Source organism: Stenella coeruleoalba (genome assembly GCF_951394435.1).
Source record: "Stenella coeruleoalba genome assembly, chromosome: 19".
In the NCBI taxonomy this organism is placed as follows: Eukaryota; Metazoa; Chordata; class Mammalia; order Artiodactyla; family Delphinidae; genus Stenella; species Stenella coeruleoalba.
Genome location: NC_137165.1, coordinates 14,113,831 through 14,131,239, shown reverse-complemented (window position 1 = coordinate 14,131,239; position 17,409 = coordinate 14,113,831). Strand labels below are relative to the sequence as shown.

Here is a 17,409-nt window from a genome sequence, read left to right as displayed (position 1 = left end):
TGAGAAGCCCGTGCACCGCAACGAGGAGTGGACCCCCGGTCACCGCAACTAGAGAAAGCCCATGTGCAGAACCAAGACCCAATGCAGCCAAAAATAAATTAAATAAAAAAGCAAAACAAAACAAAAAACGACGTTGTAGAGGCACAAATGCCAACCAGTGCCATTAAAAAAAAAAAAAAGCAGAGGGTGGCATTCCTTGGCCAAGCAGAGCAAATTTCTCCTCCGTAGAGGCCAGAGAGATAGGAAGGCGACCACGGACCAGGCACTTACCACCAGCCACCCCATCCTTGCTGCCGTGATGTTACGGAAGCCTCCCCAGATGCCACCCAGGCGAAAGGGAAGGATGAGAGTAGTATTTACCCAAGAGCCACTAGTCATTTTCCAGAAGAACTATACTGTGAGCAAGACACTTCAGTCTAGAGAGAAACGGGGGGTTTACGAGCTAAACTGAGCTCAGTTTAAAAAAATAAAAAGAGAATTAACCTTTTGGATGCCAGAGTACAGTCACAAAACAATACCCGTGACAAGTGCAAAAGGAAAAGTAACAGCTTGCTCCAGTGTCCTCGCCATGGCATTTCCAGGAGCACAGCTGGACTAAACCAGCCACCCTAACTCTTGCTTCCCTCTGTCACCAGTGCAACATCTTTGCAGGATGCACGTCCGGGAATGGAGCTAATTGACTCCAGAGGCAATGAACTTGGGGCACTTGTCAAGTCTGCAATGCTCTCCGCTCAGTGAATCTAAGCCAGGGGAGAAGGATGACCAGATCTTCAGAGACCTCATGGCAGAGCTGTGGTCATCATCTCCTCCTCCCTTCTTTGCTGCCTGTTCCTTATTTGCTGCTTTAGTATCAGCATAGGTGTCACTCCCTCCGGAAATCTTCCCCCAATCTTCACCTCCCTCTCTCCACCAGGCTGGTGAGGCTCTCTTTGTGCTCTCACACTCTGTCTCGCACAAAGTAGACCCTTGGTAGGTGCTGATTGAATGAATGGGTCTAGCAGGAGAGCACACACGAACCCCAAAATCTCTCACCCAGAGCAGAGCAGAGCTCTCAGCCTTGGGAATAGAGGTGAAATGGATTCTGGGGAACAAGAACAGGATATCTGCTGATAAACAGTCTTTCAAGAGGAACACAAAGCCCAGATTCCTTAATGTCCATGTGTGATGGAAGGCCCGGGCTGCACTCGTATTAACTGCTCTTTTTATTACAAGCGTGGAGAATAGGTAGGCATTGTGCCCTGTCTTGGGGTTTGTAAGATGATGATATCTGACATTCTAGAAGCTTCTGCTTCCAACACAGCCTGCTAACAGCAGAAGGTCCTTTCTCAGATGGCAGACAGCCTTGATGCTAAAAAAGGCATCCCTGGAAATAGCAGAGTCTACCTTTCAGTCTTTGAAAAGCAAGGTGTTGAGATGGGAGTTGGGTGATATTTGATGGGTGTCTGATGGGGCAGGGGGCCCTGCTGGGACTGAAGTCGAGTATCCCTGTCATTCTCAGGTCCAGACGTGCTCTTTGCACGCAGGACCTGGAAGCCTCTTAGAGAAATCCCAAGAGAACGGCCCAGAAGGGTAAGCCTGGCTCAGGGGAGAGGGATTTGGAATTCAAAGGGGTTTTTTGCTTGCTTGTTTTATTATTTGTCTCTTGGCCCAGCCCTGCACGGTTCAAGGTGAATCCTAGGGTGGGAAGCAGGCATAAAGGAAGCCACACTGCATCAGGACCACCCTGTAAACGCAACCAGAAGGGGCGAGAGGCACTTAGCTGCGGACCACAGCACAGCTCCGGCACCTCCAAGCTACGTGGCCCTCCCCCCGCACCAGCACCGGCAACGGCACCCGGGGCTTTGGTACCTACAGCGGTGGCGTGGCTGCAGCCCCTCTCTAAGTGCCTGGTGGAGCTGGTGGTGGTCTCTGCAAGGGCAGCCTGTTGGAGGGCCGCCGTGTGGGTCACTGTCACCCAACTTAGCAGAACCAAAGGCTGGGGCAGTGGGTGCAGGAAAAGGAAATTAATGGCAGGCATCCTCTGCATATAACCAGATTTATTTATGAGCATATGAGAGGCAGAGACTTCCAGAAATACTTGTCATTGGTTGGGGTCATCCTGCAGAAGTACAAGGCAAGAGTCAATAAAATTCCAGTTAACCCCCAGCTGATGCGACCTGGGAAAACATGAGACTCATGGAATTTTTCATTGGTACCTCTTCTCTCACCTCAAGTTCCTACCCCACCCCTGGCTAATTTTCCTCAAAACTGAAAAACATTTCTTCAAAGGCATGTAAATGTCTTCGGCAAGTCTCAGGAGCTCCCAACAGTACATAGCTGCAAACCACAGCCGCCTCCCGCTGCGGGGTATTCTGCTTTGAATTTGAGGGAGGAGAGGAATGCACTTAGGGACACCGGCTCCAGGAGGACAGCAGAGCCAATTGGCCGCCCCCAGGCTCCCACTCTCCACCCTTTCCCACGCAGCCTACAGACCGAAATCCCCCGAGGGTCCTGGAGGCTGCCTTTGGAGAGTGGCTGTGCAGACTGGCCAACTGTTGCCTGCACACCGTTCTATCACGCCCTTCAACCAAGGAGCCAAGGGTCTTAACTTCAGTTGCTCAACTAAGGGCTATTTTTCTGGGCTGCAAGTCCTTGTCTGGTGTGAATACGCAGAACGGAGCCAGGAGTGCAAGTGTATTGATGTCATTCCAACGAGGCCGTGAGCCCCAGCTCTTTGCAAAATCCCATCTGGGTTTTATTTTGCAGATGCCACGGCCCTTTTTCTGTGTAACTAGGGAGCGTTTGGGAGAACAGCTCTCAGCTTACACATAGGAGGCCCCAAGGGTGGAGCCTGTATTTGGGGTCCTCAGGTTCCCCACACAGGGGTCACTGGCCTGACTCCACCCCAAGCTTCATTCGGTGTCTGGGTGAGCGTCGCCACTGAGGCTGGGCCAGATCCCACCTCTCCACCTGACCTGGTGGTCTCCCAGGTGAGAGGTCAGAAGAGGAGCCTGGGTGCTTCCCTGGTGGTGCAGTGGTTAAGAATCTGCCTGCCAGTGCATGGGACAGGGGTTCAAGCCCTGGTCCAGGAAGATCCCACATGCCGCAGAGCAACTAAGCCCATGCGCCACGACTACTGAGCCTGCGCTCTAGAGCCTGCAAGCCACAACTACTGAGCCCGTGTGCCACAACTACTGAAGCCTGCGTGCCTAGAGTCCGTGCTCCGCAACAAGAGAAGCCACTGCAATGAGAAGCCCGTGCACCGCAACTGAGAGTAGCCCCTGCTCACTGCAACTAGAAAAAGCCCGCGCACAGCAACAAAGACCCAACCCAGCCAAAAATAAATAAATAAATTTTACAAATAAATAAATATTTTTTAAAAAAAAAGAAAGAAAGAAAAGGAGCCTGTTCCCTCAGGCCCATTTTGCTCTGAAATGGCCAGCCTTTGGTGTCCCTGGCCTCTGGTTCAGGCTACCTTTGTGAGTCCCGGGAGCACAGAGGTATGAACCAAGCTCACCAACTCATGTGTGCACAGACTCCTGTGGGCTGGGCCGTGTCAGTACATCTTTTTTTTTTTTTTTTTTTTTTTTTCTGCAGTACACGGGCCTCTCACTGTTGTGGCCTCTCCCGTTGCACTCCGGACGCGCAGGCTCAGCGGCCATGGCTCACGGGCCCAGCCGCTCCGCGGCATGTGGGATCCTCCCGGACCGGGGCACGAACCCGTGTCCCCTGCATCGGCAGGCGGACTCTCAACCACTGCGCCACCAGGGAAGCCCCAGTACATCTTTTTAATGCAGTTTCTTTCTTTATCGAATATGGCAGTTCCCTTTCCATGCTCTTTGAAACCAATAACCTTAATCTTAAGACACATAAGGAAACAAAGTCCTATTTTTTTAAGCATTTTGGTTGACATGGGTGTATATGAACGCAAGGGGGGACCTGGTTTAATACTAAGGCCAAGCCACTGCCTCGTGGTTCCCGGAGCCCGGAGACCCAGGGGGCTGAGACCGCAAGGTACCTGGGGCCCTGGGCCCACGCCAGCGCGCTGGAGCCCACAGTGCTTTTAATCCGCTGTCTGGCTGGGTTTACTGAAAACAAGCTACTCCAAAAACAATAAGTAGCCGCGCTGTGGGGGGTCCCGCCCTGCTCTTGACTGACTCAACTCCTGTTTGGGCATCAGCTTAATTTAGTGGAGAAAAAGGGAAAATGCAGGATTGGCATTCATTGTGACGCAGCTTTGTTCCTCAGACCCTGCTGGGAGAGGCCTCAGGGCCAGAAGCCAAGTCCTATGAGGACACCAGTCTCTGTGATCCAGGCAGGGGATGATGGCCGCTCGGAAAGGACCGCTTTGAGGAGACGCCACTCTTTCGGCAGGGTCCGTGGTCTCGTTTTTGTGCAACTCACCCCTGGTTTCTAGGTGCAACCCAGATGCTCCTCAGAAGAAGGCCTGTCTTCGAAGCCAGACCAGGAGGGGGTCAAGTGGAATCCGTTGTCTTTCCCAAGCCTTGGTTAGAGTTTTTTGTGTTTTTTTTTTTAAGAAACGTCCTTTGGAAAACAATCTGGCAGAAGATGTAGGACAATGATGAGCCCAGGGCATGGGGCTCTTCCCAAGGACTATAGCAGATATGCAGTGCGGACTCACGGCTCAGGGCTGACGAAACACAGCTGTCTTCCAGGGTCTGTGCCGCATGGCTCCCACGAGGTTACAAAGGAAGTCCCTCTGCTCTCCCACCCAGGGGCACTCATGGGCAGGCTGAAGTCAGATGGTTCCTGTTGTAAGAACCCCTCTGCTCATCTCCAGCAGGACTGCCACGAGTTCATGGAGATGCAAGTGCAGGCAGGACACCTGGGCCTGGCTGGGCATGCCCTGCACGTTCTCCTCTGAACCCGAGCAGCTTCCAGTCAGCTCCAGCTTATCTCTGAGCTCTTTGAAGACAGTCTGGACAGGAGAGGACAAACCTGGGGTCCCAGGTGTCTGCTGACTGGCTCAGCAGGGTTCTGGGAACCATGGAGGGGAAGACTTCGATGCAGCTTCTCCGTCAGCGTCAGGTCCCCGGGCTGAATTCCTCTTCAGGCCCCTCCAGTTTCCTTTGTGTGTATCAGCGCTGGGCTCCTCTGTAAGGAAGGAGGCCAGGGTATGCAATCATTTCACGCTTTGGGAGCTCCTTGGCAATTGTCCTGAGGCCTGAGGATGTCCTGATCTCTATTAAAGCCAAGATGTTCTTCTGGGTTGGGGAGAGGTTATGTTGGGGATCAGACAGAACTGTCATAGGCTGGAGCTCAGGACATAGATGCTTCCTGGGTACAGTTTGATGGCTGAGATGCCCACGTGAAGTCCTGGGCCACCTGCTTGATGACCCCAGTGCCAAGGAGGAAGGGGTGCCTCGAAGGTGTCCCCTTGATCTGCCTGGACCCTCCGAAGCTGGCAGCTTCACACTCCCTTGCTCTCTTCGGCGGCTGTGATGTCTGTGGATCTCTGTGAGAATGTGAGTAATCTAAGCCCTTCAGAATTCCCCTGAGAAGGTGGCAATTCAGGGCTCCCCCTAGATTCCATGTTTTAGCGGGTCCAGGGGGCGATCCCTCCCAAGACAGTCCACAACGATCCAGTCTTTGGTGGAGACAGTGGCTGCACTGGCCTAGCATGATGACCTTCCTCAGCCTCAGCCTCCTCTTCCAGACTGATGACCTTGGAAGAGGGAGCAATTGCCACCTTCCTGGACACCTTTTCCCAGCTGGCCAAGCCGGGAAAGAGTTCTCAGGATCTACATGGGAATGCTGGTGGGCAAACTCCCTCTAGGGCGCCGAGTCCTGCCACGGCCAGCAGACCGCCTTTCCACACCCCCAGGAAGCTCTTAGATTCCTCCCGTGATGCCCCGGGTTGGGGTGTGCAGGTGGTGAGGTCAACAGGGGTAGGGAATTGTAGCCACACAGTTGGCCCAATCTCTAAGACCCACTGCTTACAGTACTTCCTTGCAGGAAACATCGATCCAGGACTGTGCACGCTTGATTTTATAATCTGTTCCCACAGGTCCTGAATGAATGACCTCCAGCACACAGGCACGTACCCGTTTTATTCTCTATGGAGGGGATGATCCTGGGCTTTCTGGTCACAGCAAGCTGCGTTGTACCAGCTGTGTGACTTGGGGCAAGTCAAATTCCTTCTCCGTTTCCTTACCTAAAAGTGATGAGTGAGGAGGGTAGGAGGGCTGAACTTTCCCAGCAAATCTCGAACATCTACCTGCTCGAAATTTGGACATCACCAGGTCCCAAGCAGGACAAGGATCCTTTGTTTTCGCAAGGACACAGACTGGCCCGCTATGGTGGGGCGTGCAGCACGCCCACCTCTCATCTAGCCAGGGAAGTCCCTAGTCCACGGCACTGCTCCTCTCCAGAGCTGGCACCTGTGGGCTAGGTCTGGGCAAGCTCCAGCTTGAGGCCCTAGTTGGGCACCCATCAGAAACCCCCAGGGTACAGTGGCTGGTGGGAGGTGGGGACTTCCTATACTTACTGATAATCAGGGAGGTCTCTGCTAGAAACAGTACTCGAACTTTCTAGTACTTTTAGATTTGAGAACAGCCCAGTTCTACAGCTGGCAGCTACTGCAACAAGTTCCCACTCAGATAGGGCTTCTCTGTCTAAAGAGGAAGAAGTCCCCCGTCTGAAAAGCTGTGACCCCCCACCAGGGAGTGCCTGAAAAGCTGTGACCCCCCACCAGGGAGCCCCTGGCACTTCAGACAGCCGGTGGGCAGCCTGCTGAGCCCGTCCATCTGGTTCGAGGTCCAGTCCACGCAGAATTTTCCTGCCAGGTGTGGCCACGGCCTGTTCCGCTGAGCACCCAGGCCAGGGGGTGATGCGCTCCTCCCAGCTCCGCCCCCACCCCCCAGCCCCTGAGCCCCCTGAGGAGAAACGGAGTAGGCGCTCTTTTCCTCCGGGGCAGAAATGAGAGCCAGACACAAACTAAGAGCCCGCCCGGCTGAGCCAAGAGGCGGCTGGAACCATACGAAGCACATTAACTATTAATAATTTCCAGTTGTTTGCTCGCTGGGTTCAGCCGGCTCCCCCGGCCTCTCCGGGCCCGGGCTCTACGCTGCCTCCCGCCCGACGCCAGGGCTCGAGATATGAGCGCCTGCCGGCCTGGCTGGGCCAGAGCGAGGGGACAAGGCGCCCTCGGGCCCGGCGCGAGAGGGGTACAGGGTCGGCTTGCTGCGGGGCGGGTGGCCGAGCGGAGCGGGGGCCCGGGCCGGCGCCCCCCGTTCCTGTGATCGGCCGCTCGGGGCTGGCTGAGCGGCCGGGCGGAGCGCAGCGCGGGCTGCGCGCGGCGGGAGCGCAGCGGCCCCTGGCGCCCGGCCTGGCGGCTCCGCCACTGCGGGCGGGCGGGGCGGGCCCCGGGCGGGGCGGGGCAGGGGGCGGGCCCGGGAGCGCGGAGACCGGCGGACCCGCACGGCGCGCGGGCGGCGGGCAGGGAGGGCGGCCGGCGGGCAGCGGCCCCGGCCCCGCCGCGCGCACCGCCATGGTGGGCCGGCTGAGCCTGCAGGATGTGCCCGAGCTCGTGGACGCGAAGAAGAAGGGCGACGGCGTCCTGGACAGTCCGGACTCGGGGCTGCCCCCTAGCCCGAGCCCCAGCCACTGGGCGCTCGCGGCGGCCGGGGGCGGCGGTGGCGGGGAGCGGGCGCCGGCCCCCGGGGCGCTGGAGCCCGACGCGGCGGCCACCCCCGCGGCCCCGGTGAGTGACCCCGCCTCGGCCCCTCCCCCCATCCTCTGTATTCCCCCGCGCCCGGGCACCGGAGACCCCCAGGCGGTCGTGTCGGCCCTACCGGGGCACGCTGTCCCCGCCGCCGCCCGCCCGTCGGCCAGCGCTGGGAGCCCGCCCGTGGCCAGCGCTGGGAGCCCGGGGCGGGAGGCGCGGCGAAAGCCCGGCCAGCTGGAGCCGGTGGCTGGAAAATTGTCATCGCCTGGGAGGCCCGGGAGCCCCGGGAAAGGCGACCACCGCCTCCTCCCTTCGGGGTGATGGCCCCCGGGGCTGCCAGGCTGCGGCTCGTCCACATTCCTGACCCTGCCGGGCTGGAGGGGTCCGGGAACACCGAGAGCAAACTTCCCCCAGGCACCTCCGGGCTTTGCCCTCGCCCCCGGTGGCTCCAACGGGCCTGCTTCCCCTCCCGGTGGGTGTTGGGGAGAGGGGTGTACTCGGGCTCCCCGATTCAGAGAGCAAAGGGGGCCAGCTTTGGGGGACTGTTAGTGGCCTTGGAGGGGACCTTTTCAGATCCGTGGCCCCTCTTGTCCCGTCACCTAACCCGTGTCTGGCCCATGATGGGTGGGAGGCCTTTAGGTGGACAGGAGAATCTGCCTTGTTGTATATATCATCCCCACCAACAGCAGTCGCTGGGTTAACACTCTCCCCCATTCTATTGGGCACCTTTTTCAGAAAGAGGAAACAGGCTTGGAAGTTAAGTAACTTGGAAACTTTCAAAAATGAGTCCTTTTACTTTAATTTAAAATTTTTATTTAAAGAAAAAACACCAGGTCCCTTTTACCTTAGAAATGGCTCACATGGTGGTGTTTATTGCCTTTAACTAGAGCCCAGGGGACCCACATCCTGCCTACAGTCAAGCTAAAAGTGGGACTCTGAGGCCACCCCTCCCCCTTGGGGATGGGTGTTTGCAGCCTTCTCCCCTGGGTGAAGTAGTCAGTGGCAGCTGCTGCTCCTCGGGGACCCACCCACTTTGATGGTACGTGGAATTCTTGACCAATGATCCTGTCTCTCGGTGGACATCAGTGCATCCTCTCATTTCCATTTAGAAGGCAGCACTTGCTTCATCTTGGCCTTCAGAACCCTCGCCACCTGGCCCTTTTTAGCCTCATCTTCCACATCCCCTGACCACAGGCAGATACACACATCGGTGCCTCTGATGCTACTCGTCCCCCTGGTGTGCCTTTTCCCTCCCAGCCATCCCCTTCTACCTCTCCCAGCACCCAGCTGGCTTTTCCACCTGTCAAACCCTTGCCAGCCCTGCAGTGCCCAACTTGTCACCTCCTCTGGGAAGTCTTCCTGGATGCTTCCCAGAGCCATGCCAAAGACTGTGACTTCGTCCCCTTTCCCTGGTAAGCCCCTTGTTCATGCGTAGAACCCCTGCTGCCCCGCCCCACTCCCAGCCTGCCCTGGAGCAGGCTGGGTGCTCAGGGAGCTTGGGTGGCAGGGATGAGGGAGCAGAGGAAGCAGGAGCAAGAGAACCGAGTACTTGTCTGGATACCTGTGAGTGCTGGGTGGCGCCTACCTCCTCTTGGTGGCTGCATTGTCCTGCAGCCCCCAGGACTCCCGGAAGGCACCCCCAGGTTGGGGAGTGCCCAGCAGCTAGAGAGCTTGGGGCAGCGCAGGGCCCCCTGTCACTGCTGGGGGCTGTTTCCTAAAGCTCTGCAGTAGCCGGTGCCCGCACCTTACCCCCTCCCCCAGCTGGGTTCTCAAGCCCCAGTGGGGGCTTATTAAGCTCTCCCCCCACCAAGTTCAGGGCTGGACCCTGGGGTCCCCCTGCCTCTCCCTGACCTACCTGGTCCCCTTTGGCTTTTGCATGTCCACCCTATGCCCCCACTTGACACCTTGTCCTGGTAACATAAGAGTCTTAGAGTCAACCTTCTAGAAACGTCTGCTTCCTGGAAGACATGGGGGTGGGGCTGCCACCGCCATACCCTGGCCCAAGTGTAGGTTCTTCTCTCAAATCAGGCAAAGAAAATGACAGCCCCCAGTTAGCCCAGGAACCCAAAGGGCTGCTCTCTGTTGCTCGCTTAACACAGAAGCCCTGATTCCAGTCAGGTCAGGTGAAAACCCAGCAGCTGTGTGGAGGATGGTCCCATCTCTTACTCAGGCTGCTTGCTGAATCAGAAAGCCCCATGCTCTGACCAGGCTGGAAGGCAGTGAACCCCTGGGATGCTGTGCTCTGGCTCTTTGAGTTTTCTGGATAGTGGAAGATGACATAGACAACTTTGTGGTGTTCATCTTCCCAGTGAGTTTGCAGATTCCTCCATCTTGGCTGGGTATTGATCTGGTGGCCTCAGAGGCAGAGGACATGGGGGAAGTTGGACTGAATCTTCAGTGTAAAAAAAAAAAAAATCCCTTGTAGCATTTCTCTTTGTTGGTTTTGGCCTTTTCTGAAGAGTTGCTGAGACAATGCCAGGGTTGGGGGCACATAATTGAAGGTTCTGGTTAGTGAAGTCCCAGTTCGTGTCGGTTTTCTCACCGCCTTGCTGCGGGATGATGCAGCAGCCCCGGGGTCTGGCCGCGGTCACGACGCTGAGCTGTAATTTGTTTCCTCTTTTCCTCCTTCCACAAAACCTCATCGATGGAAAGGGACACCCCCTGGGTGTGCAAATAAGGTCACAGGGCATATGCTGTGACTCTGCTGAGAGCACACGTTCATGATAGGCCTGGGATTCGAGCAGACCTCTTGGCATCCTCTGTGCCCTGTCCGGTGGTCTTCCCGTGCTGTGGGTCAGCCCTTCGCTGGCATTATTCCCTGGAGGGTGACACAAATCTCAGTTGGGCCCATCAGCTGGAGGCTAGAGCCAGGACCTTCTGCGGGGAACGCATCGGATGGGGCTGTGAACTAACTGCGTTTTCTGTTGTTGCAGAATCCAGCTTCTCTTCCCAACACCCTGGGCTCCGGCTGCTCGCCAAGGTTATGCCCCCTGTCGTTCGGTGAAGGAGTGGAGTTTGACCCCTTACCACCAACTGAAGTAAGGTAAATATAGCAGTCCCTGATTTCATTTTATTTCTATTTTCAATTTTTTGTTCCAGTAATTAACGCTTGTTATTAAAAAAAAAAAATAGTCAATGATAAAAGTGTGCCAAAGACTCGTATAGTTTGGTGGGTACTCTTTCGGATGTTTTTTCTGTGCTCTAACCATTTGAATATAGATACACTTATTAAAATAAAAACGAGATCGTGTTATACATAAAGTCCTGCAACTTGCTTTTTGCACTTATCATGGCCATCAGATGTTTAAAAATTTGTAATAAAGTAAGTCCCCTTTCCAGAAGCTTCTTTCCACATCTCCCCACCCCCACCCCAGTGTCAAGGTGCTGTGACCTTGCCTCAGGTTCTGATTTCACTGGGCAAGTACCGTTCTTCTTCCTCGGGGAATTTATCATCCAGGCTCATCTGGGGGCAGAGATCCATTGAGAGGCTCCATTAAAGGTATGTCTTTTTAGAGAATGGAATTTTACTTTTGGTAGCTGGTGGCTTTAGAGATGGAGTTCCGTTGCACGAATACAAAGGGCCCTTTGACACAGAACAAAGGAGGCTCACCAGTTTGGAGGTGAGCAGTTCAGCCTTTTATTCCTGAGGAGCTTGTATTTTGAACAGAATGGGGACATGACTTCATGACATGAGCTTCCCAGCCTTTTAACCTACTTGCCCAAGGCGAAGAGATGTTTCCACTGGACTCATTTTAAAAAAAGAGTGCCGGTTCTTACTCCCTGACCAGTGGGTAGGGGCTGGCGAGGGGCAGTGCTGTTCAGTTTGTCTGTGTGTGATGCCTGTGCATACTTTTTATTTTATTTTTTATTTTTAAAATTTCTTGGCCATGCCTCGCAGCATGTGGGACCTTAGCTCCCCGACCGGGGATCGAACCCTCACCCGCTGCAGCAGAATCGTCGAGTCCCAACCACTGGACTGCCAGGGAGGTCCCGCTTGTGCATATTTTAGTATCTATGAAGATGCCATAATTAGGAAGTAATATGAATTCATGCTTTGCTTCCAAAAAAAAAAAAAAAGAAATTCCCAAATTGCCCAAGATGGACTTTAAAAAAATTATAAAGTAGCTGCTGAGGAACGTGGATGTTAATTTATTTTGTGGAAAACAAGACTGTAATTGGCTGTGATGGATAAGGTCAGATCTCGGTTCCCTGGGTTTGAGGGAGTCTCCAAGCCGAAGGCAGAGGTGGCCCCAATACTAGGATTTGGTATCACCAAGCTTTCAGAACCAGCATTCAGGATGTCTGGGTTCCCTTCTCCTCTCATTAAAGAGCTGACTGTTCACTTCAGGGGATAGAGAAACCACTCATCCCCCGTGGACAGGAGAATCTGCCTTGCTGTATATATCATCCCCACCAACAGCAGTCGCTGGGTTAACACTCTCCCCCATTCTATTGGGCACCTTTTTCAGAAAGAGGAAACAGGCTTGGAAGTTAAGTAACTTGGCCAAAGTCTCAAAGCTTAAGTCAGTGGGAGCCGACTCCAGGGGCTGCCGCCTGCAGTGAGGAACAGTGAGTGCGGGTTGAACTTGGGAATCCTGCATTTCTGCACTGAAACCCCAGCTCTACCGCTCCCTCCCACTGTGACCTTAACCTCTGCACCCCGATTTCTTCTCCCAGGGTTGTTGGGAAGATTAAATTACATCCTGGAAGTAAAGCGCTAGGACAGGAGCACACAGTGAGCACGTTATAAACTCCGTGCGGCTTCTCCCTAGAGTCTCAAGGTTCAAGGTCACGGTAGGGATCCCCGCGCCCCCAGCTCAGAGGAGCGGCTTCACGCTGCCTTATGTCTCCCGCTCAGGTACACATCCTCCGTCAAGTACGACTCAGAGCGACACTTCATCGACGACGTCCACCTGCCCCTGGGCCTGGCGGTGGCCTCCTGCAGCCAGACCATCACCTGCATCCCCAGTTGCACGTGGCGCAACTACAAGGCTGAGGTGCGCTTTGAGCCGCGCCACAAGCCCGCCCGCTTTCTCAGCACCACCATCGTCTACCCCAAGTACCCCAAGACCGTCTACACCACCACTCTGGATTACAACTGCCGCAAGACACTGAGGAGGTTCCTGTCCAGCGTGGAGCTCGAAGCCATTGAGCTCGTGGGCGGTGATTACCTGTCGGAGGAGAGCTGACTGCAGCAGGCTGGGGGGCTGGCCTGGCTTTCCTGCCCAGGTTGGGTTGGGCCAGGCTGCCCTTGTGTGTCATTCCAGCCCCAGAAGAGTCTAACCCAGAGATACCTCTAAGCCCAGCCTGGGGAATAAAAAAAAAAAAAAAAAAAGTCACAACATCTTCTAATTATTGAAAGAATTTGATTTTTTACAATTTTTTTCCAATTGCTTTGAAAAGGAGTGTGTTTTCCTAGTTTGCTGCTACATAGCTTCCCCGAAGTCTCAATTTGATGAGAAAATAAAAGGATGGCTAGAGCAAAAGGAAAATGGCCACACTTTGAAATAGGGAAGAGGGGAGCGCCCTTCCTCCGGCGGTCAGTTTGTCTGAGGAGGAGCGTGGAAAAAGTCTCTGAGATGGAAAAAGTGAGTTGGAAGAACTTTCTGCCCCGGTGTCTTCACTGCTACAAAAGTGGTGCTAATTCAGTGAGCTGTGACACCCATATGGGTTCAATCTGTGGAGAGTTGAGTTCCATTCTGGTTTTTTAAATTTCCATTTGTATTTCCTGTTAACCAAAACTCTTGGAATTCTCTAAATCTTTTTTTGTGATATCAAAAAACCCCAAACCACAATATAAGATGCCTTTCAAAAAAAAAGCAAGAGAGGAAGGGAAAGGCAGGCAGGCAGGAAGGAAGGCGTTCACCCTGTTCTTGCCTCTAGAGTGGGGTCAGATCAACTGGTGGCTGAGTCCGGGGGCAACGGCTTGGTTCTGGTTCCTTCCACGGGTGGGTTCCAAGCTCGGGCTCTGGCGAAGCGCCTGGAACCCCTGGCATCTGGTAATGTCTCCACAGGCTTGTGTAACTCTCCTGATATGTATTTTGGGGTTTCCAAATACTTTCCTAGTTTTTTCATAAGGTGAAACATAGCAGAGGGTCCTTTGGAGAGAAATGGCGTCTTGAAAGAATGCTTAGGGAAAGCACTTTTGGCGGAGTCCACAGGGGGCGTTTCACTCACAGTGGGAGCTGACAGTCACACCTAGGACTTGATACCCCCAGGGAGGAGGTGGACACAGATGTTTCTGGTGATCTGGTTCATCAGGGTGGGCATCCTTTCCAGTGACTTTGGGTCAACACCGCGGAGGAATTCTGCTGGTGCCCGAGGTCTAAGCGAAAAAGCAAGGAAATCCACCTCCCTACCTCCAGCCAAGGGAAGCAAAGGAGAATTGAGCATAGGGAATGATGCCACATGTCAGGCTCCCAAACCTGGGCGCTGGGGTGACCGTACACGTCTAAGCGTTCGTTTTAGTGTGACAATCATGGCGTTGCATGTGAATGGAAGAAACTGTGTGAATTCAGCTGAACGGGCCACAGAAGCGGGGACACAGGCTGGGCCAGGTCAGGAGGGCGTGGAGGCCAGGCTGCCTCTGGCCTTCAGCCTCCTGCCCGCCCTGCCTCACCCGGCCCGTACTTCTTTCTCCTGCCGATCCCTGTGGATTTTGAGTAAAGAAAGTGGCAGAGGACTTTTGCTCTTCTGATATCGGAGAGAACAAAACCGTGGGTATTTCCTTTCAATGCATCCAAGTTATGTCAAGTGCTTGGGGCTTGCAGAGTCCTGGAAGCTCGGACTCCCGCTGTATCTCCGGGTTTGTGCTGATGGCTTGCAGCTGTCCTGAAAGCAGAATTGAGAGTTCTCTGGGTACCCTGGAGCCACAGCAGGGACTTTTGTTCTGAGGAGAGCAGGTGTGATGATAATCACTGTCATTTAAAGTCATCAGAGGCCTAGAGGGCCAAATGGTCTGCTGTCCTCTTCAGGTTGAATAGTGTTTAGTCTGTCGTGCACCTGGTTGGAAGCATCCCTTCCGTGGAGCCTGCGATCAGCTCCATGGTCCCGAGTTTGCCAGCGTGAAGCTCAGCAGGGACCCCTCGAGGGGTCACTCCAAGACCCCGTAGTCTCCTGTCTTCATGCAGAGCAGCCTCCTGCGTTTGGAAGAGTAAATCACACAGCATTTATTGATTAAAAATGGGTTTTTCTCTCTGATTTCATGATCTTGTCATTTAAGACAAGTGGTAAGTGTGATTTTTAAACTATGGTAAGAGAATTCCCAAGGTTTTGCTCTGGCCCAATGGAGACACTTGACGAGTCCAGGACAATGCCATGGGCAGCTCGGCCAGAGAGACGAGGGGTAGAGAACGCGGCCTTTAAACAGCCCCGTGCTGAGATGCATGTATGAGATTTTTTGATATGAAATATATCAGTAAAGTAAGTAGAAGTGAGCGACTGTACGTGTGTCATGCGAGTGGAAAAGCAGATTTTGTTTTAAGTTATTCACTAGCGACCAAACTAGTTCTCTCAAATCCTTTCTTTTTCTCCAAATCCGCGTTGCTGAAAGTTGCAGAAGAGGAAGCATGTGAAGACGTAAGGGGACACATCAGGGTGGATAGCATGTTGTCGATCCATGGTGGATTCATGTTCGTTTGCAAGGTGGAAGCGATGATTTTTAAAACCCACTGATTAAAAACAAGCATTCCTAAGGGAGTCTGGGAAATACCATTTACTTATGAGTTAAAAAGTCTTTTTTCTCAGACTCTTAAATGATGTCTTTTATGTAATAAAGATGATTTGTATTTTCAGAGAAAAGTTTTCTTTTGAAATCACAGACCTTTGAAAAAGAGTAAGTACCTTTTCATTTGATGCATTTCCTGTTTCTCACCTTAGGAATAGTATTTGATGAAAACGACTTTGTAAATTTATCTTTGACATCTGTCTCACTTCATTTTGTTTTATGACTTCTTCATTTCATAATAAATTATCCTTTAAAAACACTTGGAGATGTTTCCTTTTTTTAAAAGAAACTCATAATGCCTGGTTAAGAAAAGTGAGACAAACGGTTCCTCCTCTTAAGAAATTTTAAGACGTGATTATGAAGTAATAGAAGTAATAGTACAATACTTCTGACTGGGGTGTGCGTTCTCCTGGGGGTATAAGAAGATTTTCCAAGGGGTTCCTGGGCACAGGAATTTTAAGGAATTTGTTCCCAGATTTGATGTGTACTCTTTCCCAAAGCCGATCTGCTCTGAGATGCACCTGTGAATGATGTTGTCAGGCCAGCCCCTTCCCACCTTCCCTTTCAAATCGCCTTCCTCCCACTTTGCAGAAGAAATACACACCTTAGTCCACCGAGCCTGAATATTATTGTGGTATTTTGCTCTGGGCTGGAAAAACCTGTAGGCAGGACAAAGGGACAGATAGAAACATGGTGTCTGGACACCAGGATCCACTGTAGGTTTTGTGCATGCCTGCAGCAAGCGTCCTGCACGTAAATCGACATGGTGGCGGAAGCAAGGCGGGCCCGCGTTGGGAGTTCTCATTTGCAACGTCTCGTGCAGTTGAGGCAGTCAGAATGATGACACTCCATATGACCACCCGTATCTCTTCAATCTCAGACTATTGTCTTCCCTGAGGAAAAGTCCTTTTGGGCAAAGCAAAAGAGAGGGTCGGTAAGAGCTACTGAAAGTGAAGGCATCTTATTTCACTCCAGCCTCAAATTCATGGCGAGGCTCTGTGCCTCATCCATTAGCCTTTGAGTTGCGACTCAGAAATAAACATGTCCCAGGAATACATATTACCCTTCTTACAAATACATTTTCAAAGCCAGTCTCTTTTTAATAGACATTAGGTCTAACTTGGCCGATTGGGACGACAATGAGGGCTAATTTTGCCTTTTAGGTCATACGGTGTAAATTTTCCATAAAATGAATGAACTAATCAGCAGTTCCAAGGTTTTGATAGAAAAATATTTAAAGCCTGTAGGATTAAAGCTATAATTTGTGTGTGTGTGTGCGTGTGTGCGTGCATGTGTGGCGAGAGAGAGAGAGGCGAAAGTGTGTGGAAGCTAATAATATTTCAAATTTTCAGCCTTTTGAAGTGTATCAGACTAAGCTGGTGCCCTGGAGAAGCAGCAGTAGGTGGAATTAATAGTAACGTGATAACTCTCAGAAAGCCCTTTTGGTATACTTCCCGGAAATTGAAGAAATGAATAACCCTATTGATTAGGCAATGACTCCTATTGTGTGGGACGCCTCTTGTCAAAATTAAATTCTCATAATTTTATTTTGGCATATAATCATTATCAAGTGGTTTGTATATGTCACTATTTCCTAGAGTGCTTTCTGTGGAGTAAAATAAGGTTCTGTGATCAAATAAGTTCGGGGAAATGAAAAGTTGAACAATGCTAAACATGCTTATTGAAGGCTTCCTGGAACCCGTGTATTAATCAGCTCTTGCTGTATAATACCGCCCACAAAATCACAGTGATACGATAGGGCGTTTCTGCCCAAGGCTAGGTGTTGAGTTCAAGTTTGTTCCCCTTGTCTCTGGAGTAGGCTGGGAAGGTTGCATTCTTCTCATGGAAGAGGTCAAAAGCTCCCAGAGGAGCAAGTAGAAACATACAATACCTCTTAAGGTCTACACTAGGAACCGGCACCCTGGTACTTCCACCTGCTTTCTACCGGCCAAAGCAAGGTGCATGGCCAAAGCTCACATCAGTGGGTCAGGGAACCATACTTCCACCATGGATGTGA

At 52.6% G+C, this 17,409-nt stretch overlaps 1 protein-coding gene across 1 annotated transcript; it reads left to right on the top strand.

Annotated features, from left to right (window-relative positions):
* Positions 1 to 7,407: 7,407 nt before the first annotated feature.
* RFLNB (refilin B) lies at positions 7,408 to 15,861 on the top strand. The gene is made up of 3 exons (XM_079905316.1): positions 7,408 to 7,702; positions 10,600 to 10,709; positions 12,525 to 15,861. Exons 1-3 carry the CDS (start codon positions 7,490 to 7,492, stop codon positions 12,853 to 12,855), a joined length of 654 nt encoding a protein of 217 aa, XP_079761442.1. The 5' UTR covers positions 7,408 to 7,489; the 3' UTR covers positions 12,856 to 15,861.
* Positions 15,862 to 17,409: the final 1,548 nt, after the last annotated feature.

Bases quoted from the DNA above. Each gene is read 5' to 3' on its own strand.
- RFLNB (XM_079905316.1), top strand. From the start codon at position 7,490: ATGGTGGGCCGGCTGAGCCTGCAGGATGTGCCCGAGCTCGTGGACGCG. The intron at 7,703-10,599 runs GTGAGTGACCCC...CTGTTGTTGCAG, and splicing joins CGGCCACCCCCGCGGCCCCG to AATCCAGCTTCTCTTCCCAA. The intron at 10,710-12,524 runs GTAAATATAGCA...TCTCCCGCTCAG, and splicing joins TTACCACCAACTGAAGTAAG to GTACACATCCTCCGTCAAGT.